The 25,304-nt window shown below is 39.1% G+C and overlaps 1 protein-coding gene across 1 annotated transcript in view; it reads right to left on the bottom strand.

Annotated features, from left to right (window-relative positions):
- The window catches only part of LOC139936240 (uncharacterized), a 110,112-nt gene that overhangs the window by 41,930 nt on the left and 42,878 nt on the right, over positions 1-25,304 (bottom strand). The window contains exon 4 of the mRNA XM_071931023.1: positions 5,815-5,931. Coding sequence (XP_071787124.1) covers positions 5,815-5,931 — 117 coding nt within the window. The remainder of the gene's footprint in view (positions 1-5,814; positions 5,932-25,304) is intronic.

The following is a 25,304-nucleotide window of genomic DNA, read 5'->3' as shown; positions in this document are numbered from 1 at the left end:
CCAAGATGAAACGCTCTATTTTGGCGGGAAGGGGAGTTACCGAGATACCGCTCCGTACCCCCAGAGCTAAGCGAGGGTAAGACGATAATGATGAATCAATGGCAACTAATTAGTCCAGACGACTTATCGAATGACAAGGAAGTCTCTTAGCTTCCAAATTGTCAAGCAGCTTCCCTGTTTTCAAGTCCCATTGATTATAAAGTAATCATAACACATATCGTTGGCCTTAACCCCGTTTAATTTTTCCCGTCTTCATTTAATTGCAAAATGCAAGAATACGAATAATTTTAATACTTCCAACCAAGGTGATGAATCGTTACGTTGTAGTTTGAGGAAGGGTCGATGGATTCGACAGATTGGTTTTCCCTGACGACTAAATACCCAAAATGATGCTCGACACGCAATGAATATGTTCAAAGGCACCATCTCCTTTCCAATAAAAACTGGCCCCCCTCCCCTTCGTGTCAGTTTTAATTAACCACTGATTGGTTTGGAAGGAATCATCTATCTCAATATGACATGGTCTCAAACAACGGACAGGATTATAGGGCAGTTGGTGTGTGGGGGTGGGGGGGGGGGGGGGTCCCAGAGGCATGGAGATTCAGTGGTGCCCAAGACACGTCACAGGCTTAACATTGGAAATTTCATAATACTACTTCATAAGAGAACTATTGCATCCTTCAGTATTGTAAAACGCCAATTGTGCATAGTGTTCTCCATCATTCGACCATTCGGTCAAATTTTTGACTCCCATAAATGGCCCACCGTGTTAGTTCGCACAGTAAAAGGAAAACCACGCAATTTCTAGGCAAACTTGTGTGGATCATTGTATTCTACTTTTAAAACGTCTTTCCAACCTTATGCATTCTATAAAAAAATGGCTTACAAACGCTTTTTATAGACCAACTCGTCCGATACAAGGCAACGTGTCCCTATAAGAGTAAAACTGATTGAATATTATTGTGACATATTTCAACACTGATGGCAGCAAAAACAGCCTATTCTTGAAATCAAACAAAACGGCAGTGAAATTGGAACAAATCAGTGGATAACACATCTCCAACAACATCAACAGCCGAAGGCATTCAATAATATATATAGTTAATAAGTCGCTGTTGAAGCCCAACAATTGCAACATTCAGATAAGTACCAATGAAAATAAGCAACCCCACAAGGATCAAGACCTGTCGAAGGGGGCAATGACTTTGACATAGTAAACTCATTTTGACCCACCCCATGGCTGTAATTTAAGACCAATTTGCTTCCAATTAGTCTTGCAAGTCTACAAAAGACTCAACAAAGAGACGCTTGCGTTTTCTTGAGTTAGACGCAGAAGTAACACTTCTCTAACACTCTCGTCTACGTTCCATTCCCCATGGCTACGACATCTACATTTGAACCTGGTGACAGATTTAACGATGTATATTAACGTGGTCAGTAAACCCTTACATTTGGGTGGATTTGTATAAACCGTCAAATCACATGAGGACATTGTCACCAGGACATAAATCGTTGAACGCCTATAATTTTTAAATCAAACCATTGGATTTATGAGTATTTCAAACCGCGCACATTTCTCTATGTCTTTTGTTCATACTTGGGTTTCCCGACACACCAACAACTAAACAACGAAAAACATTGGTACTGGGAGTTTCAAATATGTTGCCTTCTCTATCCGCTGGCCTCGCAAGTTCTGTCAATAAACCTACCCTGTTTTTCTGAGAAATATGCTGACCAAGTGAGCCGCAACTGATTGGTTTTCAGTGGCGATCTGTATTCGAACAACAGGGGGCGTGTTGCCGCCTGTATGTAATACATAAGCTGAATTTATTACCGTCTGCATAGGGCGTGTCCAGATGAGATGCTTCGTGGGTGGTGCAATGGCTGGTCAGCTAGTGAGACATTGACGGTTATAAAACTGCTCAAACAAGGCCAAAGGGTGCTCGAAAATTGAGTAAAATTAACGATTTTGTCCTTGTCGTGAATATTGATTTTGTTGTCGGTGGGTTTGTGGACATTCTTCATGAATATTGTATCAGTGGAGATAGCGAAGGGTAGAGGGGGTTTTGGCACCAACAAATGAATTGAGATGTTGATAATAGTCACGTAATAATACTGACGTTGGTTTGTAGTTTTTTTTCACTGATTTCTTGAAATACGTATTCCATAAGCCATTTTGAGAAGATGAACACACCCATGTTTGGGTAAAATTAATGTGTATGTACAATAGTATACACACAAAACCAAACAATGCACTACTCTATAGTGTCCACCATATCTAAACAAACAGGCTAATGGCTTTGATCACACATTTATTCTCTAAATGTATCAAGTAAAAGGGAAAACATTTCAATCTGTTTAACTGGCCTTAATTAATACTAATCCGACCTCCGTCTGCTTAATTCCTGTTTAGGATGTATTAAGCTGAGCGTAGTACTTGTCTCATTTTACTCAATATCCAAATAGTGGTTCTACTTGATTGGTCACACTCAACGAACCCCGACCAAATCGTGTGTATACTGACATTGACAAGGTAATATCAAATACTGCAAACCAGTGTACCATTTTATAGAAGAATCTAGATATTATTAGTTCAACTTGTATATACAGAGATATAGATGCACAGACCATGCGTTAACTGAACCTTTGTACATCCAGGTACGTGTACCATTAAATCACAAGCATTGAAGATAATTACATCTCCAAACTTATTGCAAACTAACACATAAATGAAATGATGCTGCGTTCGAGAAAATATTTTTTTTCCAAAACCGGAACATTTATTTTAGTTCAGCTTATAAACTGTGCATAATAAGTGGCGGGAAATGTTATGACAGCGTGTAGAGAGGAATGTCATTAGCATTAACAGAGTGTCAAACAGTAAGCTTAAAAGCCTAACCCCATAAGCATACCATGACATTGACAAGTATGGCTTGGTTATTAATCGCTAGCTATTACCCAAAATACTGTACAGTTAGACATAATGTGAACATAAACATGTAGTTGCGAATGTGCTTCTTGAAACCATTGTAACCAAGATTTGTTTAATAAAGATAAAACCAACATTCTTGTCAGAGGTGTTGACTTCCTTTCACAAATTGAACAGCGTGAGAATAACCAACAATTCCCGGCAACGTAATTCTCAATAACACGAGCAGCATGGTATCCTTTTCTCCTAATGTTTTTGATGGCCAACTTCATTGGTAAATAACTGTGGGAGTTCTATCGAGGGATGTCCATTCGTAAACAGGGTTCGCCTTGGACGCGACCAATGGCAGGGTATACTACAAAACATTGCTGTATAACTAAAAACGAATACATTAGGTACGCGGTTCTAAAACCCAATCAACATTCAAATCATTTGAATGATTGGACCCTTTCGGTACAGAAAACAAAATAAAAGTTCACTGATTTACAAACAACTTACAGGGTTTACAGAAGGTAGTGGTGAAAGACATCCCTAGAAATAATATTCCATGAAATGCTTTACTTTTTGAGAAAACAGTAAAACAATATAAATTCTCGTTAGCGAGAATTACGGATTTATTTTAAACACATGTCATGACACAGCGAAACGCGATACAAGGGTGGGTTTTCCCGTTATTTTCTCCCGACTCCGATGACCGATTGAGCCTAAATTTTCACAGGTTTGTTATTTGATATAGAAGTTGTGATACACGAAGTGTGGGCCCTGGACAATACTGTTTACCAAAAGGGTCCGATGGCTTTAAAGACACAGGACACTATTGGTAATTGTCTAAGACTAGTCTTCTCACTTCGTGTATCTTAACATAATTATGCATACAAAAACAAACCTGTGAAAATTTGAGCTCAATCGGTCGTCGAAGTTGCGAGATAATAATGAAAGAAAAAACACCCTTGTCATACGAAGTTGTGTGCTTTCAGATGCTTGATTTCGAGACCTCAAATTCTAAATCCGAGGTCTAAAAATTAAATTCTTTGAAAATCACTTGTCTCTCGAAAACTACGTTACTTCAGAGGGAGCCGTTTGTCACAATGTTTCATACTAACAACAGCTCCCCATTAATTGTTACCAATTAACTTGTTATGCTAGTAAATAATTTGAGTAATTACCAATAGTGTCCACACAGTCCACTGCCTTTAAAGTGTTGTTCTTAAGTTTCGAAAATTCATCAATGCCGGGTCTGTTTTTCTCAATATAACGCCACGACCGTCAAGGCACATTGAGCTGACATCATCCACGGTTCTAAACTATTACCGATGCGAAATGTGGCATACACGATCATTAATTAAGAAACAGTTAAACAGCTTCTTAAATAACTCCTTTTCATTTTATTTTAATTTTATGCCCGCTTTGCAGATTCGCGAATATGAAACCAGGCATGAATGTCAGTAGAGTGAAACGCGCCACTAGTTATGCGTTTCACTACCAAACACAATGTTGATTCTCGCGATGTTGAAATGGCTGAAGGTCGTTCATCTGTGACAAATGAAAAATAATCGCCGAAGTGGAACAGTACAGGAATCGAACTGAAATCTAGCCACAGAGCTCTCTAATATGTGATTAATGAGTATAGATATCTGCTTTGGGTTCCAGGGTTCATGGGTTCGAAACTCTCCTTGTATGTTTGGATCATTGTACTCACATGAGAGGGGTGGGGGTGCATGGAATATAGAGTGGTTATCACAAGTTAGTGTAGGGCAAACATCAAAGCAATGGTCCAACTGCACTACATTTTGCTATTCATATGTTTGTAATCGGTATTATATGAAATATCCAGAGCCTATGTCGTACTTTTCCGATTTTCTAGTAGATCAGAACAACATCTTTCAAATTACACCTAATTAGGATAAGGTAGACTACCTGTAAGTATTTCTCCACATGAAAGATGAATCACATCAGATGTTTCTTTTGTCGTTTCCCCCCCCCCCCCCCCACTATTTCCAATGCCTGATTTTGACAAGGTGCATCTTCAATGGTTGAAGTCCCAGTTGCACTTTCGTCTTATTAATTTCTTGCAAATTACATCTGATGTGTTATGATCGTAAAGATGTATTTCGCTTCATAACGATTGACGAAAAACACCTGTTGCAGAAATGTTCTACGCAAAGGTATAAAGGCGGCCGTACTTCGACAATCACTGAGACCATAAAACCAAATACTGCTTCATACGCATTGCCGGTAATAGTCCTTCCGCTGTTTTGACAACCACCTGTGACTCCCTTTCAAATATTTATGTTCAATTAATTTTGGTTGTGCTTATGTGTTGTTATTTTTGTGATCAGGTGTACTTTGTCAAGATATAAAACTTCGATGACTTGGTTGTCCCGGTCCGTGGTAACTGCTTGCTGGAAGGTTACGGTGGACGAATATGAGAAAGATGGCCGGATAATAGACTAGCTAAGTCTCGCCTGATTTTTGGTCCTTCACTCATTAAAGCAATTTGCGTGAAAACCCAAGTTCTCCCTCCCCCAAAAAAGGAAGAAAGAAAGAAAGAAAGAAAAAGGAGTAGCGACGACGAAGATGACTTTAACAATAACGAAATTAACAAAAAATGTCTCGTTCACAAGCGTTTATAATGATTACGTAATCGTTTGTTAATGTGTCTGTTTATACTTTGTTTTAATTTGTTGTGCAGCAAGCCGAATTTACCTTCCTTCGTTTACGACTACGGTTTGGCTCATAACAATAAAGTCTACTTATCCATTGACACACTACAATGTTCATGCGTCCACTATATCTTATGTTCTGGACGGACGGAAGAAGAAAAAGATTACGAAAAAACAAAAGTTTGATAGAACAACAAAATAAATCATGAAGTTTTGACTTACACATGCATGAGCTCTGATCACTCCTTAGTGTGAATCCCTCTTCACAATAACACCTGTAACTACCAGGGGTGTTCATACATCGATGCTGGCACGGTCTAGTGCTACACTCGTTTACATCTGTAATAATGGAGACAAAAACAAACAAATACAAGTTACACATCAAACATGTTAACAACAGTGAGATGGAGTCATGGGAAAATCCAACCATTTCCAAAAAATGTAGTTTTCAATTTAATTCTACTTGATGTCTATTTCATCTCCTTTTGGAAAATAATACAATATGAGAATTTATCGGTATATAGGTTTAAAATAAAAGGTAACATGAAATATGAGATGAAGTTAGAGGAGGACGACGAAGAGAATGGTGTGGTTGAAATTTATAGAGGAGACTGATCGATGAGGAGGAGATTGAGTAAATACGCCAGAGAAAATGAGGCAGATGGATGGAGGAAAGATGAAACGGGTTAGGATAATGAGAGGTGGACAAGAAGCGAAGGGTGATGAAAAGGTGGGGCGGAGAGGAGGAGATAGGGGGGGGGGGGTAGAGTCAGGTAGGGTCGGATTGGGGTGACAACGGTTGCGGAAAGAGGATTTAATTGGGGTGGAGGAGATAATGGAATAAATTAATGATACAGTTTGAGGTGCTGGTAGGACAGCGCATGCCTCGAAATAACACACGTGGTGCCCATCGTTTTGAGGGCTGTGGTGCCCTTTGCAAAATTCACATGCACATTTACTTTTTCTGCAAAAAGGTGCCCTGTACCAGAGGGATATTGCTATGACACTTTAATAGCTAAGTTGAAGGGCGGACAGCAGGAATTATTAATAAGCGTGTTGATTAATTTAGTATCTAACTTTCACAGCAAACATGTCCGACCCAAATGTTGAATAGAGGAGGGGGGGGGGGGGGGGGTGGGGGAGAGATGTAATCAGCCGGCACCGCCATCTCCCCTCCTCTAAATCATTCCGGAAAGATGTCTAATCAGACAAAATAAATCAAAAAGGTGATTCAACATAATCTCTTTATAGAGAGGCAAGTGGACGGGTATTAGGTTTTCCTGAAGGGGGGAAATTACATTAAAATAAGTAAACATTACAGATTGAATGTATCGGTCTGCTTAGCTGCTGTTGAATGATTGGTAGGCTATGTCACGGGGAACGTGAGTACACATCAAGAATGATTGAAGATTTGTTTCATTATTGGTAACTTTCCGGCGAATTTCAAAGCCAGTATGATTTATTATAGTGATGATGGGGAAACGCAATGCCTTTAATATACATAAATGAAACATAGAAAATGATTTTAAGACAGGAAAGAAAACTAAAAGAATACAAAACATGTTTGTTGACCCATCGTTACATTAGGGACTTAATTTGACTTCAATGTTGAACGTCCCGTTTAGTTTGGCCTCACATCGCATGTTGAAAACCTGAATATCAGTCATTAATAGAACCACAGAAGTTTCCACATTGGATAACTTTCCTCTTTTTATTTTCAATGGTTACTTGTTTTGGATCATCAACATCTTTATTGTACATTAATGTATCGGGAGCTTTTCTTAACATGTGCTTACTAAAACAAAACGTAAAGATCGTCAAAAGAGGATCGTTGTTTCCAAGATGTATTAAAATAAACTAATAAATGTGTCCCTAACTCACTAGCCACAATACTCAATGTCTTTCATTTCGCTATATTTTCTGATAAAACCAACATTAGGCAACGGTCACTGGCAAATCACTCTTATCAAATAGATGAATCTTGATTTATCAAGTAGCACTCGCCTCAAATCACTGCATGATTGACACGAGAACAAAACTTATCGGTCTCAATCTCCTTTTAGTCTTCTCCACTCCTTTTTGTAATAAGGCGACATCCGGATCCAAGTCCAAAGGGTTCGCACATTGCGATGACCGGCGTTTAAACTACGTTTTCATCGTCTTGGTCTATAGCTTTCTCCTCTAGGCGCTTCTAAACGCCTAATTATGCGCTTACGGCGCATTCGGACAGTGCTCAACAAACCCCAGAAAGCGCAAACTTCATGGGTGATAATGAAAACGGACCATACTGTTAGAGGGCGTGTTAAGGCCACCATCGAGATGCATTGCCGTGGCAATGGCATTAGACCATGGATGAAAGATGGCATTGCAACATAACTCATCACCACATCCAAGCAAGTATGTCAATCTAGAGGTAATTGACTTCTAATTGAGCACATTCTGTGTGTTTGATTGGAAGAAACGAGCGAAGAATTACGGCTTGATTGGGTGCAAAAGGGCACCAAGTCCCATGAGGTAAACTCCCGTGCCCCTGCTAACTTCACAGTTCATCAGGGGAACGAACTGTAGGGATTCCTGACATTCCGGTTTGGGAACATGCCCCCACTGGAAGTTTTCCACCAATAGGGAGCCTATGGTACGTCCAACCGGACCACCAGATCACCTGGACTATACCGGATTACACGGATACAGGGACGGACGTTCGTGCCCGTGTGGTCCGAAGGACTAATAACAAATTAATTCCATGGACCGGTAACCAAAATGTAGCTTAGGCCTACTGGTTGGGTACTAAGTCCATGACGCCGAACAAAGATGTTTCAATAGTATTAAAGTCAGATCTCGGAACGAGTGTGTGGGTTGTTAGATTGTTTTGATTCGATGTTACTATTTTATGTGAACATATGGAAGACATAAAGTTCACGCAGTCCCGACAGCATGAAACATGTTCATGTCCGTCGAACTGGAACGAAGAGTTCCGGACCCTCGATCGATGATCCCAAGTAGAGTCACGTGGTCTCACTCGGTGACTTCAAAGTCAGTGTTTAGCAAACCGGCGTGAATGACGTTTCCAAGTTGTTAGTTGTCAAAATATTTGCACATACTGTCTACAGGAAGTTTTGACAAAGAAATACAAAATTGAAGCAAACTGTTATTCCTCATGACACTGTGCAGAATATTGGGCAACTTGACTTCCGGCGGCGTGGCAATGTGAATGGCGAACCGGTTGCTGATTATAGAGGGGACGCGGCCGCTATTCAAACCATTGAATATACACCGAGGCTTGGTGCGGCCACCATTTAAACCATCGAATTCAAACCGTGGCTAGATCTTAGAAGGGAAACACTAGCTTGCACTGATATGTATTAAACTACAAAATAAAACATAATGTTCATGTAGCTTTAAACAAAAATCCTTGCAATAACTGCACGATGGCACAGAGGGACGTACTATAAGACTATCCTTCACTTCACTGAGGAAGGTACTATAAGACTATCCTCACTTCACTGAGGAATAGAGGGCTCTCCGTCATTGAGGACTATCCTTCGTGACTTCACGGCTGATATGATACAAGCTTCCACTTCACCTTCAAACATAAGCCGCCTTCACATTCCTTAAAGATGACAGCTCTAGAGCTAGACAAACAATCAAACTATGTTATGATGACATACATTGGCCATGCACAGGCTGTCCTCATACTTACAATATAATTATACACAACATTGCATGGTTCGGGTAACTTCATTTGAGTAATTAAATTCCACATACCGATCATTGAAAGATTGTTAGACAATTTTGAGACATTCATATTAAACCAAACGGAGAAACAGTCAAAACAATCGACTATTTTGTTGCTATCGATTGCAAAATGCAACTTGGTTGAGCATTATCTCAATTTTACCAGTGTCAAAGACGAAGTTTAGATAACTCAACTGCATCCCATCCCTCATCAGTAGAACCAATCTTCATGATTGTAATTTACTGTGAAGTCAGAGTTAATCAACCAATCGTTAAGGGCGAGTAACAATTCAGAAAGGATAAACGAAACACAAGGTGCTCACTATTATACAAAAAAGTCACATACGTTTCACATTAAAACTCTACATGCTAAATCATTTGATGAAAGCCAAACCACCAAACAAAATGTCTGAAGACACTGTGTTTATTTGATGCACGTTATGACCTGCGGGCTTTTAAATTAGACATCCACACAAGAAGTCCAAAACGAGGAAGCTGATAATTAAATAAAGATGAACAGGATCGACTAGTCCAGACCAAGGCCCCACTTATTATGATCTCTAGTCTTTCTTAAGTGTAAACTTCAGACAGAGAAGGGGGTTTCAATGTAACATTACAACCTTTACCGGCAGAGTCATTAATGTTCCTCTGAAAAACAATGTTTTATCAGCTGTTTGCATCAGCTATGCGTCACTTTAGTTTCTCTAAAACTGACGAGTTTCGGAACTTAGCGTCCCTACTATGTGCCTAGACTATAAGGCGCTCCGTGCTCTCCTGATCTTAAAGATGTATGTAGGAATAACATCACCTAGACTTGACAATTCCATGCTCCATTTCCATGTAGATATTGAGGAAGAGAAACTCTGAGAGATAGAGAGAGATTGACAGAGGATTAATGGTTGCGAGGCAGCCGTTGGTAAGAACCTCTGAAGTGGCCTAGACGATGAACTATGCAACCTTACACATCACATCACGATATTAAACTCTCAAGGACTTTCGAGACATAAAAACTCCGTCTGCCGAGTATATTGGAAAGTGGACATACTAATTATACTATTAATGGACGTAGAGGGGGAAACAATCACTGTACCAACTTACGGTTAAACTTCAAACTGTCCACAGTTGCTGTCTTGAATCCATGTATCGGGGTCCATACAGGAACACAGTTATAGTATAGTTTTAGTTTAAGATCTATGTTGATGTCACTTTGGTACTGTATAGTGTTGCCTACTTATAGTAGGTCTTTGAGCAGTTTTTAGAGAGTATCCTGGAAAATACAATATATACATAGGTGCCAGTGCAAGGAGAGAGATACGGAATTCAAAAAAAGCCCTAAGCGTAGAAGCCCTATGTTTTAATTTCACAAAATTATTGTTAGGGTATGCACAACTATATGTACGACAATGTTTTCAAAAAGGCATCCAGCTTTAATGTCAATATATTTGTATACATCCACTGGTCTGGCTTGGTCACTCTTGTTATGTAGACAGAATGAGTACATGTCTACCACCATCCTGGAACAAAGTTAGCATCCTTCCTTTCCACAGTTACATTGCAGTATTGATTCCTACTCTAGCGGATGAGATTCATGCACAGTCACAACATTCGTCATTCATAATAAAATTGAACTTGGGTTTCGGGGCAGACTAAATTGATCACTAATTAAAACAACCTTGAATAGTCGTCAAGTAGAAGGCCATTGATGTTGGTCACCTGCTTTGTTTTAGATGTTATACTCCCTTGCACCTTAGAGGAAGCGCCTCCAAGGTTCATGTGGGATTCACATAATTAATCTACTGCGAAGCGCTCTCTGTGCCTGAACTCTGCAATCTGTATCTGATGCTCTGACAGGTATCATTTGTTTGTGGAAGAACTAAACTTATTTGATCCCAAGGGTACAACACCCCCATCCCTCTCCCTCACCTACACACCCATACACCCCACACCCCCACGGAACCGGCTTGTGGGGTCCTGATATCGTTGTTCTATTATTCCATTTTCTTAAGAAGCTTTGTGGGGTCCATGTTGAACCATGGAGGAACCTTTTTTGATGTATGTTTGGGCAACGGGAGCGCACTTATTGGTTCTTCAGACAATGGGACATTGGACCACACGGTGTTTAAGCATGGTATTAGCATAGAGCTAGGGTATAAGTGTGACCCCGTAGTCCAAACATACGAGCAAAAATACAAATCCCATTTAGTTTAATAAATCGAAACACGGCTTTTGTTTTCTGATGGCATTTCATTGTTTGGTTCTCATTCCTTTAAAATTAAGTTTGATTTTAGGAAAAATCAGAGTAAGTATACATTGACTTGTGGGCTACTCCCTAACATTACAAGATATCAGACAGAAATATTGCCACTGCATGCATTCAGATCGAAACGCATCACTGTCCTTTCGGTGATTCTGCGATACTCAAAAATTCAGATGACAAGTTTTAGTTCATGTCTCGCTGCCTACGCATGAAATTAAATTGATCCATCTTTATATAATGTACACAGCTCTACAGTTTGTTTAAAGTGCTGACACTGAACTAGAAAACAGCTTCCAAAGATGCAGACTTGTAATTAAGTACGCAGCCAGCCCGGAAAGCACACTATCATCACATTGGGATACTCAATTAAAACTGAAGGTGTTCAATTAGCACGCCGAGGATGCACACATTTCTAATAATCACAGTGTGCGTGTTGTTATTTTAGCTTCAACTAAAGTCAATATGGGTCTGGACACTACCACAAATCGATCATTTGTTTGAAGGGTAGACCTCAGCCTAAACCTGAACTTGGAGCAGAACATCAATAGCACAAAGGTGTACATACACGAAGTCAATTAAACAAATAAACAATTGACTTTCTCAAGCCTCAATGTCATGTTGTGAAAACGAAAACATTAGTCTTGTATCATAAAGATTGTTTTGACAGCTTCTCATTTTGTACCAAACAGAAATGCTTCTAAGCAGTTTTCATTAACTACGAAAGGCTAGACTGGATAGAAGAGGGCATGCTCAAGACAAATTCAACTAACCCTGCAAATAGTGGAAATGACAAGGTTTGCAAACCAAAATAATCAGCCAATCAGCTGCTTCTATCGACCATTACCGGGGTAGCCCAAGGGTAATACAATATTTAGGAAATAAAACGGACGATCTCAACTTAGTGCAGTGTAGACAAAACACGTCAACAAGTCGTCGGTTATGTTTTGACGGAAGTCTAAATTCATAGGAGTTTACAACAACAACAATTGGTATCAACATTGAGCCCTGGTGCGGTGTGGCATGACATTCTAATTAATGTCAATTATTGGTGTGTGGGTGTTTGATGTAGACCTATGCCAAGAAAACATGACAAACGATCGTTTTATTCGCCTATAACGAGGATCTTATTGACCGTACTCAAAATGAAGGGTGTCTACTACACAAGGACGGTGCCATCAGCGACAGGTTGTTTGTGATTATTGACCGATTAATTAATACCATCTAGTGACCACATGGAAACTCATCAATTAATAATGGAGACAGACTGGAACTGTTAAGGGGACATTATTGATAGTCTATAAATGTTGTTCACTCTACTACAGGACCGTGTCATGTGTAACTCTCGAGAAAGTTCAACAAAAGTAAGTCATTGTCATAGGTGGATTAGAAACAACTGTACACCATTATTGATAATCTATTAATGTCATGTACTAATTAAACTACAGACTGTGACATGTGTAACCAACCTCCATGGTGTAACCATAGAGGGAGTTCAACAAAGTATGTCATTGTCCCATGTGGATTAGAAACAACACCATTGATCTCCCCGTCATATGTTGAAGAGGTTGAAGTGCGCCACCACCGGTAGTTCTTTTGGGAGTTTGGCAGACAGGAAGTAATCAATTTAATGATATACTGGTCATGGAATTGAATGTTCCGCTACATCAACACACTGTACGTGCAGTTTTGAAGGTGACGTTTCATGCCGTTCATTTTTGAGTAGACAATGTTCACCTTGTATCATAAAAGTTCACCTTGAGAAAAGTTCTTTGATCAACTTGTGTCTTTTCGCCAGGAGTTAAGGTTTCTGTTAATAAAAAGTTGCTGAGAAGTCTCTTATGCGAAGGTCATTGTTAACTACAATATTAACAACTGTTAGTTTGATAATCTACATAATGGATTCTTTCTAATTCAGTTGACATTTTGTACTAATTGCATGGGAGGACAATACAGCGTCTGTTTGACGAGAATGGCTAATTGCTTTCCAAATGAGCTAAAATCATAACTTGATTATATCAATGAATGATAATTAATAAGAAGTTGAAATATGTACCAGTTTAAAGATTATTTTCAAATCATAAAAATTTAATCGAATTCCTGTTGAAGAGACAGAAATAAACAAACCATAAGGTGCTCAGAGTTCGAGCACGTAAGAGATTTATTAGTGAAGCTGATTGGCTGACATGGTTGACCTAGCGACGGATTTCTGCCACATGGCGGGAAACAGGATGAAATACTTAATGACGTTGTCTGGACTACTGCTGCAATGCAATGACAAGAGCTGAGTAGGAAAGAAGACGTGATGGTTTAGTGACCTGTATTCAATGGAAAGGTCAACAGGTGGTTTAAAAGATTAAATATTTAGGTCTGGACTTCCACCGACATTGTTTTAATTTTGACGTTATATGCTACTTCAAACAGCACTTGCAGTCAAATACAGAATACTTTTTCATGGATAGACTTACAGACGTTGAATCCTTATAAATATGTCTGGTTACGGACTCGCTTGACGAACAGTCCAGCAGGTGATGTAATGAGATGCCAAACTAGATACCCGTGTCTGAATAATAACTAAGAGTCTTATATAGTATGATATGCCATGGAATAACTCTGTGTGCGAGCTAAGAGTCAATGTACTTCCATAGCGGAGGGTACAAGGTGGACCAATCTGTTGAGAACGAGGTTAACAAGATATGATCGCATGTCATATCTCGTATAAATGCGGTTATCATTTTAGCCAGGATTACCGGTGCAGAGTCAATTGATATTCGTCCAGCTCCCTGGGGATCTGACATGTCTCAGCCAACCACTGAGGTTTGGAAACTACAAATTATACCCCAACCTTGTAGTAATACTCCGAGTTACGGTGAAAGAATTATGGTGTATCATTTATTAAGATTTAAAGCCGGACTGAAAAAAGAAAGATTCATTCCAACACGTTTTAAACAAAACATGACTGATAATTGAAAGTGAAAACAATTATCTTTCTTTATTCATAATGTAACGGTCTTTTTAAGAATTAGTATTAGAGAGCGGTTTGATGGGTTAAGTCACAACTCAAGGTCGCCATATGAAGTTAACATAGAAGGATGTTCGTTAGAACCTCACATTGACAGTCTGGCTTTAGCATTAATGCATCGGAACCTTACTTTATATAGGGTCAGATGACGGACCTGCACTGTTTTACTTTGAATAGAAGTTGACAGGTGCAATACATATACGTTGACGTCATTACTTAATGAGATCAAACGTCTTTTACGTTGCCTGCCAATAAAACACAAATAGGTCAAAGAATGATAATTAATAGTCTACTGCGACAGAGACAGAATACGGGTTTGTCAATAAACACACCGCGTTGGTGTACGTGATTCCATTTTAGAATGTCTTTGAGGGAGTGCAACGGTTGCCCTCCCGTTTCCATAGATACGGTCGTGTCACAATAGTGGTCACAACAAACTCAGGTGAATAGTGTAAAATCAATCATTGCGGTGGTTCACAACCCATAGGTAAAACGATACTTTGGCGGTTCTACAAATACAACTAATTAGGCCCGCAGAGCACTTGATGCACCAAGAAGTAAACCACAATGTACAACCACAAATGTATATTAAGATATTGTACAACCACAGAGATATCATGATATTGTTCAAACACAGAAGACAAATTTCATCATAAGATACAACAACCTCTATGCTTGTACCATAATATGATTATTGTACCTCTGATTAATAGTGAACAGTAGTCTTGAGTTATACATGATATCATGATAATGTACAACCACAGAGGTGCAGCTAATATAAAGATATTGTACAACCGCATAGGTTCTGATATCATGATATTGTACAACCACAGAGGTGCTGATATCATGATAATGTACAACCACAGAGGTGCAGCTAATATCAAGATATTGTACAACCACAGAGGTGCTGATATCATGATATTGTACAACCATAGAGGTGCTGATATCATGATAATGTACAACCACAGAGGTGCTGATATCACGATATTATACTACCACAAAGGTGCTGATATCATGATATTGTACAACAGAGGTGCTGATATCATGATATTGTACTACCACAGAGGTGCTGATACCATGATATTGTCTTACCACAGAGGTGCTGATATCATGATATTGTACAACCACAGAGGCGATGATACCATGATATGTACAACCACAGAGATATCATGATATTGTTCAAACACAGAAGACAAATTTCATCATAAGATACAACAACCTCTATGCTTGTACCAAAATATGATTATTGTACCTCTGATTAATAGTGAACAGTAGTCTTGAGTTATACATGATATCATGATAATGTACAACCACAGAGGTGCAGCTAATATCAAGATATTGTACAACCGCATAGGTTCTGATATCATGATATTGTACAACCACAGAGGTGCTGATATCATGATATTGTACAACCACAGAGGTGCTGATATCATGATATTGTACAACCACAGAAGTGCTGATATCATGATATTGTACTACCACAGAGGTGCTGATATCATGATATTGTACAACCACAGAGGTGCTGATATCATGATATTGTACTACCACAGAGGTGCTGATATTATGATATTGTACAACAACAGAGGTGCTGATATCATGATATTGTACAACCACAGAGGTGCTGATATCATGATATTGTACAACCACAGAGGTGCTGATATCATGATAATGTACAACCACAGAGGTGCAGCTAATATCAAGATATTGTACAACCACAGAGGTGCTGATATCATGATATTGTACAACCATAGAGGTGCTGATATCATGATAATGTACAACCACAGAGGTGCTGATATCACGATATTATACTACCACAAAGGTGCTGATATCATGATATTGTACAACAGAGGTGCTGATATCATGATATTGTACTACCACAGAGGTGCTGATACCATGATATTGTCTTACCACAGAGGTGCTGATATCATGATATTGTACAACCACAGAGGCGATGATACCATGATATGTACAACCACAGAGATATCATGATATTGTTCAAACACAGAAGACAAATTTCATCATAAGATACAACAACCTCTATGCTTGTACCAAAATATGATTATTGTACCTCTGATTAATAGTGAACAGTAGTCTTGAGTTATACATGATATCATGATAATGTACAACCACAGAGGTGCAGCTAATATCAAGATATTGTACAACCGCATAGGTTCTGATATCATGATATTGTACAACCACAGAGGTGCTGATATCATGATATTGTACAACCACAGAGGTGCTGATATCATGATATTGTACAACCACAGAAGTGCTGATATCATGATATTGTACTACCACAGAGGTGCTGATATCATGATATTGTACAACCACAGAGGTGCTGATATCATGATATTGTACTACCACAGAGGTGCTGATATTATGATATTGTACAACAACAGAGGTGCTGATATCATGATATTGTACAACCACAGAGGTGCTGATATCATGATATTGTACAACCACAGAGGTGCTGATATCATGATATTGTACTACCACAGAGGTGCTGATATCGTGATATTGTACAACCACAGAGGTGCTGATATCATGATATTTTACAACCACAGAGGTGCTGATATCATGATGATGTACTACCACAGAGGTGCTGATATCATGATATTGTACAACCACAGAGGTGCTGATATCATATGATATATTGTACTACCACAGAGGTGCTGATAGCATGATATTGTACAACCACAGAGGTGCTGATATGATATTGTACAACCACAGAGGTGCTGATATCATTATATTGTACAACCACAGAGATGCTGATACCATGATATTGTACAACCACAGAGATGCTGATATCATTATATTGTACAACCACAGAGTTGCTGATATCATGATATTGTACAACCACAGAGATGCTGATATCATGATATTGTACAACCACAGAGGTGCTGATATCATGATGCTGTACTACCACAGAGGTGCTGATATCATGATATTGTACCACCACAGAGGTGCTGATATCATGATATTGTACCACCACAGAGGTGCTGATATCATGATATTGTACAACCACAGAGATGCTGATATCATGATATTGTACAACCACAGAGGTGCTGATATCATGATATTGTACCACCACAGAGGTGCTGATATCATGATATTGTACAACCACAGAGGTGCTGATATCATGATATTTTACAACCACAGAGGTGCTGATATCATGATATTGTACTACCACAGAGGTGCTGATATCATGATATTGTACAACCACAGAGGTGCTGATATCATATGATATATTGTACTACCACAGAGGTGCTGATATCATGATATTGTACAACCACAGAGGTGCTGATATCATGATATTGTACTACCACAGAGGTGCTGATATCGTGATATTGTACAACCACAGAGGTGCTGATATCATGATATTTTACAACCACAGAGGTGCTGATATCATGATATTGTACTACCACAGAGGTGCTGATATCATGATATTGTACAACCACAGAGGTGCTGATATCATATGATATATTGTACTACCACAGAGGTGCTGATAGCATGATATTGTACAACCACAGAGGTGCTGATATGATATTGTACAACCACAGAGGTGCTGATATCATTATATTGTACAACCACAGAGATGCTGATACCATGATATTGTACAACCACAGAGGTGCTGATATCATTATATTGTACAACCACAGAGTTGCTGATATCATGATATTGTACAACCACAGAGATGCTGATATCATGATATTGTACAACCACAGAGGTGCTGATATCATGATATTGTACTACCACAGAGGTGCTGATATCATGATATTGTACCACCACAGAGGTGCTGATATCATGATATTGTACCACCACAGAGGTGCTGATATCATGATATTGTACAACCACAGAGATGCTGATCTCATGATATTGTACAACCACAGAGGTGCTGATATCATGATATTGTACCACCACAGAGGTGCTGATATCATGATATTGTACAACCACAGAGATGCTGATATCATGATATTGTACAACCACAGAGGTGCTGATATCATGATATTTTACAACCACAGAGGTGCTGATATCATGATATTGTACTACCACAGAGGTGCTGATATCATGATATTGTACAACCACAGAGGTGCTGATATCATATGATATATTGTACTACCACAGAGGTGCTGATATCATGATATTGTACAACCACAGAGATGCTGATACCATGATATTGTACAACCACAGAGGTGCTGATATCATTATGTTGTACAACCACAGAGTTGCTGATATCATGATATTGTACAACCACAGAGATGCTGATATCATGATATTGTACAACCACAGAGGTGCTGATATCATGATATTGTACTACCACAGAGGTGCTGATATCATGATATTGTACCACCACAGAGGTGCTGATATCATGATATTGTACAACCACAGAGATGCTGATATCATGATATTGTACAACCACAGAGGTGCTGATATCATGATATTGTACAACCACATATGTACACTAATATATCATGTACAACAAAGGTACAATATTACGATAAGGTACAAACACAGGGGTACAAACATTTCGATATGGTAGAACCACACTGCCATTACATTTGTTCAACCTACACTACAGCCTAAGGTTTCCCCCTCCTTTTGAATGGTATAGGATGTGGGACTTGTGTTACGACGTCTTCCACAACACCGTGGTGTGAGGTCTGAGATGACACCTAAGACCTGAAGGACATGTTTAGAAAGAAACAACATTTATTTTTGGTCCCTGAGTGCTTCATGCATGACAATACACTGCGGTACTGTTCTAAAAACAGCTCGGGCAACACTCGTTTGGGTATTAATGCTTGAGATTTCCATTAGAAAGCGCCATTCTTGCTGTCAATGAAAAGAGTGTCACCTGAATGTCCCCTGAGTGTCAACCGTTTGACGGGCGGGACATTAAGGTGGACCGCTACAGATCTACCTCCATGCTCCCATCTACGTTAGGAACATAGGGGATATATTTAGAGCGTTGCTACGTGTTTCAAGCTATAACATTTAAAGCCACAGATTAGACTTACCGATATATCATTAAAATGAAATTGTAGAGTCAATCCGAATGACTATGTTTGATGACAGGTCTGGAGACAACACGTTCATCTACCTGTCACTGGAATCAATCTGATACATTAATGGCCCCAGCTTTGGGAACTTCGATATCCATCAGTTCCAACCACTTTTAGGTTTCCCCTTATAATGCTTTATTTATTTGGTCTGTGTGGATATATTTGGCAATTTTGAAATAATAAATGCTTCGCTCGTAACTTTCTTTAAAAAAATATGGTACGAATAATGATATATTTGGCAATTTTGAAATAATAAATGCTTCGCTCGTAACTTTCTTTAAAAAAATATGGTACGAATAATGATATAGCCCTGATCCTGAATGACATTGAATTTGTGCTTGAATGGCAAATGGCATAGATTGGGCGACTTGATATGATTCTGTGTTATTTCAGTCAGACATTCATTACATTCAATCCGAACTGAAGTATTTCTGATTTACCATGGGACCTTGAACAAGTGTTATGACGTGAAACCAGGCGAAACTAATGGCCCTATGTTTAATCGGTCATTGACCTTTATCAAATACCGGCATTGGTCTTGAGTGGCGGGTTTTATAAACCATTATCTCGATGATTGTTGTTGGAGTGTCTCTCAAAAGGGCCACTTTGTTTGTCCGAAGTCTCAACCAGTTCAAGTGGGTCTTTACAGTTTTGAAACAACCGAATCTACGCCGTCAAATGCACCGATTGACCCCATAGACGATGGGGCCAGTGCACGGTGAGCTCGACGCCGTCAAGTAGCTGAACAAGCCCGTAGCATGTTTACTCGCGGAATCGCGTTATCGGTCTAGAGGGAACTCAAACAACTTTCGGACTATTGATGCAGCTTTTGATTCATTCTAGTTTGAAGGTGAAACATGATAGCTCTTAAAATGTTTGCATACCCCTTTGAATGAGTGCGTTTTGTGTAATTTGTTGGATTATATGGGTTAAAACCTCCAATATACTACTCAGAATTAGGCTGTTTTGTATTGGCCCAAAGGTCATTGCTTCCTGGGGGGGGGGGGGGGGGGGGTACTAATTTGCCTGTTCCCGTGGTGTAATCGTCTGTGTTGATTTTATAAATTGGTGGTAATCGAGTGAACCCCAAAACAGGTGAGGTTCGGGTAATATATATATATATATATTTCTCTTCTTCTCGTGATTATAATGTTGTAACTCTCTGTAAAACTCTTGCCAACCTAGGCTTGGATTTTGACTTAACCTTGTCATATTATACAATGGATGGAGATTAGGTTGACAGAAGTTTCACGGGCCACCTTAAAGGGGGGGGGGGTGGGGGTTATATTAATAGATTCTATTAGGCACGGAAACGCTTGCTGCATGCACTGGTTACAAATTATGTCGTGAGTTCACGTCCCAGAGGAACCTGTATCATGGGTAAAGTATTGACACATGTGTGGCCATAGCAGACATCCATCTACGCGGCCTTGGGGCTCTTTCAGTTCTAATTGTAGAACATCAGATTTGATTTTAATGGATGAGGGCTTTCAAAACGGGCACTTCAAACTAATTGTAATGGTTAGCAGAGAAATGTGGAATTCGGTAAGCGAACGTGTTGACTATCAAGGATTTTGCCCTGGGTCAGTAAATAAATCTAATTCCAAATCAATCACTTTGCCGATGATTAAGAATTATTAGTTACAACCCGATCTGATATGTAACAAATCGACCAACTAAAATATCAATCCTACCTAAATGCTCTAATGCTAAATCCCAGATGGTGTATTATTGTCGGTATTATACCACATTAAATATAAAGCAGTCTCAAAGGGACCGTGGTATTTATCCCGGTTTCTTCAAACAGAACAATTTCAAATAATGCCACGTGTTTATTTTCATCTTGCGGCTTCCATTTATGTATTTTCCACGACCTAATGCTCTGTAATTCTGGAATAGAACAAATAACAGTAGTTTCATACAGACTATCAATCAATCATAAATCTAGACCCAATCGCTCCCAGGTTTGTCCCCTGGATTATTGCTCTATGGACGGTCACTTTGCAAAGAAGGTCATGTCACCCTTGCCCGGACATTACTGAGCCACTTCAGTAAAAGCTGTACTTTTGCTTATTTGCTATTTTTGGCACAGACCAATCAGGTATTTAACAATAAATAATCATAATATTTACGCAGCCCCTGGTGAATACACCTGTCACCACACAACGCATCCACGAAAGTTCAACGGTTATCATGCCTTTCCATCAAATCACACAAATACTGCACCATTTTAGAAGAAATCAACACAATCCTTTGTGTAATTTATTCTCGTTTGTGAAGCTTTGAAGTGAATGTAACAACAGATTCAATTGTATCAATCTCATTTCACTTATTAAACCCAACATTGTAATGAACTTTAGGGATTGTTTTCTCCTGATCTTATTTTATCTGTGCTAACTTTCCAACCCATTGAAAACCAAAACTTTCAAAAACAATTTCCAAACAATTGCATTGCAGAGGCCAACCACGCGTTCCTCTTTTGTTGGGTCATTTGTTTGAATTACATTTGTATACTGATAATTAGTTTTTGTAAGTCGAGTGGTATTTTGTAAAATTGTAACTAATAAACCAACACGGCCCACTTTGCATCATGAGTTCATGATTGTTTTAACTATAATTTATTAAACTTTCAGACAGGCCTGACTGACTTGTACCCATAGGAATCTTTGATCTATAGGGAACCATATGGTACTTGTCGATCTCCGGACAGCCCTCTGGGACAGAGGTTAATCAAACTGTCATTGTTGCCGACAACGGTGTCCATGAGCATGATGACATCATGTCTGATATTCTTACGGGATTAATCATATTGTGTCATGGTAAGCGACAACCCCACTTAAAGGGAAGTCGTACCTTTGGCATTTGGAGCCATTTCGGTTGTTTTAATCCTTTGTAAACGAAGATACAATAAAACCGATTTATGAAAACGTCATTGGAAGGTGGTTGCGTTTTTGAAATATCGTGAGCAATTACGTCCGGAAAACAACATCTGCAAAACGTATCTGACAGTAACATTTCTCAGTGTCTTATTTTTGGGGGATAAAAACTGACATCTTTTTCCATAGTATATTATGTCAAAGTGACACGATTGTCAAAAATATGATAAATACTTTCGAAAGATGCTGAAGTAATGAAACAATGAATGATGTTATTGAGACGGGGGAAGGTTGAACTAAGATATTTCCCTCATTGGTCCATAATAAGAGCTGTTAGGCTTGATATTGGTTATCGAATGTTGCGCTCGCTTATGACTCGTTCTCAGATGTATGATTGCAATGTCTGCAACTTGTCTCTCAAGTCGTTTGACAGACAGACATATGAGTGACCAGCGCGAGATACATCTACTGACCGATACAACCAGCTATAAATACTACCGTCAGCCCGGCTGGACAGGAAGCAGTGAACCGAATTCAGGAAATTTAGTTCAAAAATGATCTAAAATGAGAAACAATGAAGAGTGAGTAACCAGCAATCTAGAATAGAATCTTGGAAAGAATGATTTAAACTTCTGGTTGATGACGATGCAATCCAAAGCCGATGTGGTAAAATGAGTTGGATTATTTGTTTAGTGTTGTTTGTTTGTGTTTGTATTGTTGTTGTTGTTCTGCTCGTTTTTGTTGACTTGGTATATATTGATGTTGTTGTGGTTATTTTTGTATTTGTTTTGGTTTAATTTGTAGGGGTGTATTAAAAAAGAAAAAAAATCGTGTTTTGATTTTTTACGTTATTCGAAGCAAATTTAATTGACGTACAATCTAATACAAGTTTGATTTGAAATGTTTTATTTATGATAATAACCTGATAATACTTTTACAATCGAAACCATGATTTTTCAGCTATAAATCTTTCCCGAGATCTGAAGTTTTCAACTGAAATAAACTATTGTATTCCAATCCGAATTTAACGTCACGTGTTCGCAATTTCAGTGACGTATGAAATGTTGGGATAGCGCCAAATAAGTCACCTCGTTCTCGGAGACAAGTTTCTTTGTTTCCGTCGCGGTTGAAATGAATCATCACACAACGGTATTAGTTACACTGTTATGTAGAACCTCGTTTTGTATGTAAGGTTTTACTGGGAGAGTGCTGCGACACAGAGGCGGCAACCTCTTGCCAGAAACACCAGGGAAACCCCCCCCCCCTTCTATTACCGATACGTGTAACTGTGTTATTTTACAGGCATAATGGAACACGGCTTTACGTCTCACACAAAAGACAAACCAAATAATTGTGTCTTTTAAGTGTCTTCTAAGTATCTTCTAGATGGCAACAGTGTCGTGAACGGGACTCGAACCCCATTCAACTGATCAGAAACACCCGAGCTTGTGTCCATTGCGCTGTAGACGGCTTGCAGCGACGCCAGTTCACTGATTGTACAGCTGTACTTTAAACACTCCATACACTACAGTTGTTTCTAATTAAACTGTTCCACCCACACGTTCCTAACCATCCTCTCCTACTTCTTAATATCAACTTATCGGTATTTGTTAAGATTTACAGTTCGTGTCATCGTAAGATTAATAAGAAATACTACATCCGCCAATCGAATTCCTTGGTTGTCAAACTTGTACACTTTACAACCATGTTATTGAATGTAGAAAGACTTAAAACAACTGCCATAAATTACAAGGAAACCAAGCTGCCTCGCCAAACGTAAATATTTTCGTTGTAATAATATCAGCTGCAGTGGGGATATTTATGGTCTTGCTTGTACCTACCTTTCTTGGGAAAAGGCTTGTTTTGACCGTAGAGTAAGGTGTATGTTTTGACCGAGTGATCTTGAATACATTGCCCTTGGGTTATCTATGCTAGACAACAAACTTTACCAGTGCCGTGACTTTCAGGGTTGAACATGACTAATTGGTTCGGAAACCGTAACCCAGGAATACCTCAAGCTACAAGAAGCCTGAAGCAGATGGTAAACCCAGACAATGGGATGGACTTGCAATCTCGAAGTTTAGAGAAGGGTGTTCTCGAAGGTTTTTGTCTCATTGGCATGGTCTGATTCTTAACGGTTTAATATCATGTTTAATGATGTTTACTAGAATGGCGTCCATGAAAAACTCATATGATCTGAGTGCTTAGAAAATTTCCTCTTAAATACTGCATGAACAGCAGCAAACAATGGCAGAATGCGAGTTTGGTTAATGGTTTACGTGACCTTCATCTTTCAGGACCAATTGACATTTCCTATGTCCAAGTAGTGGGTTGTGTTCTTCAAGAGAAAATCTGTAACTCGGGACAGACAACTGAGTTGTAAATACTTCGGCTGAGAAACTTCTGGATCACCCATGGTCCCAAGAGGGAAGTGGGTAAATAGTTGGTGGGGTGGGAGTTAATTCGTCATCAAGCTCCTCTCACAACTCGTGGGAACCAATTGCGTTTAGCCAAATACAGCAATTTATCGTCATATCGTGCCAGCAACCGCAGAATGCGCCTTATGGTTGATCCAACTTGCTCTCAATGAAATTGCCTTCTTTGATTTTGAAAGTTATTAAGCTGCCGTATTTGCTGGACATCTGCAAGTTCGTCCTACTCTAAAACAAAAACAGGAAACGAAAACAGAAAACGAAAGAAGAAGAAGAAATTAACTCTTCTGAATTTTAAAAAAGTGAAATCGAAGCCGACATCACGATGAT

This window comes from Asterias amurensis, chromosome 4 (assembly GCF_032118995.1).
Source record: "Asterias amurensis chromosome 4, ASM3211899v1".
Classification (NCBI taxonomy): domain Eukaryota; kingdom Metazoa; phylum Echinodermata; class Asteroidea; order Forcipulatida; family Asteriidae; genus Asterias; species Asterias amurensis.
The sequence above is the reverse complement of the archived record's forward strand: the minus strand, read 5'-3'. Positions and strand labels throughout refer to the sequence as shown.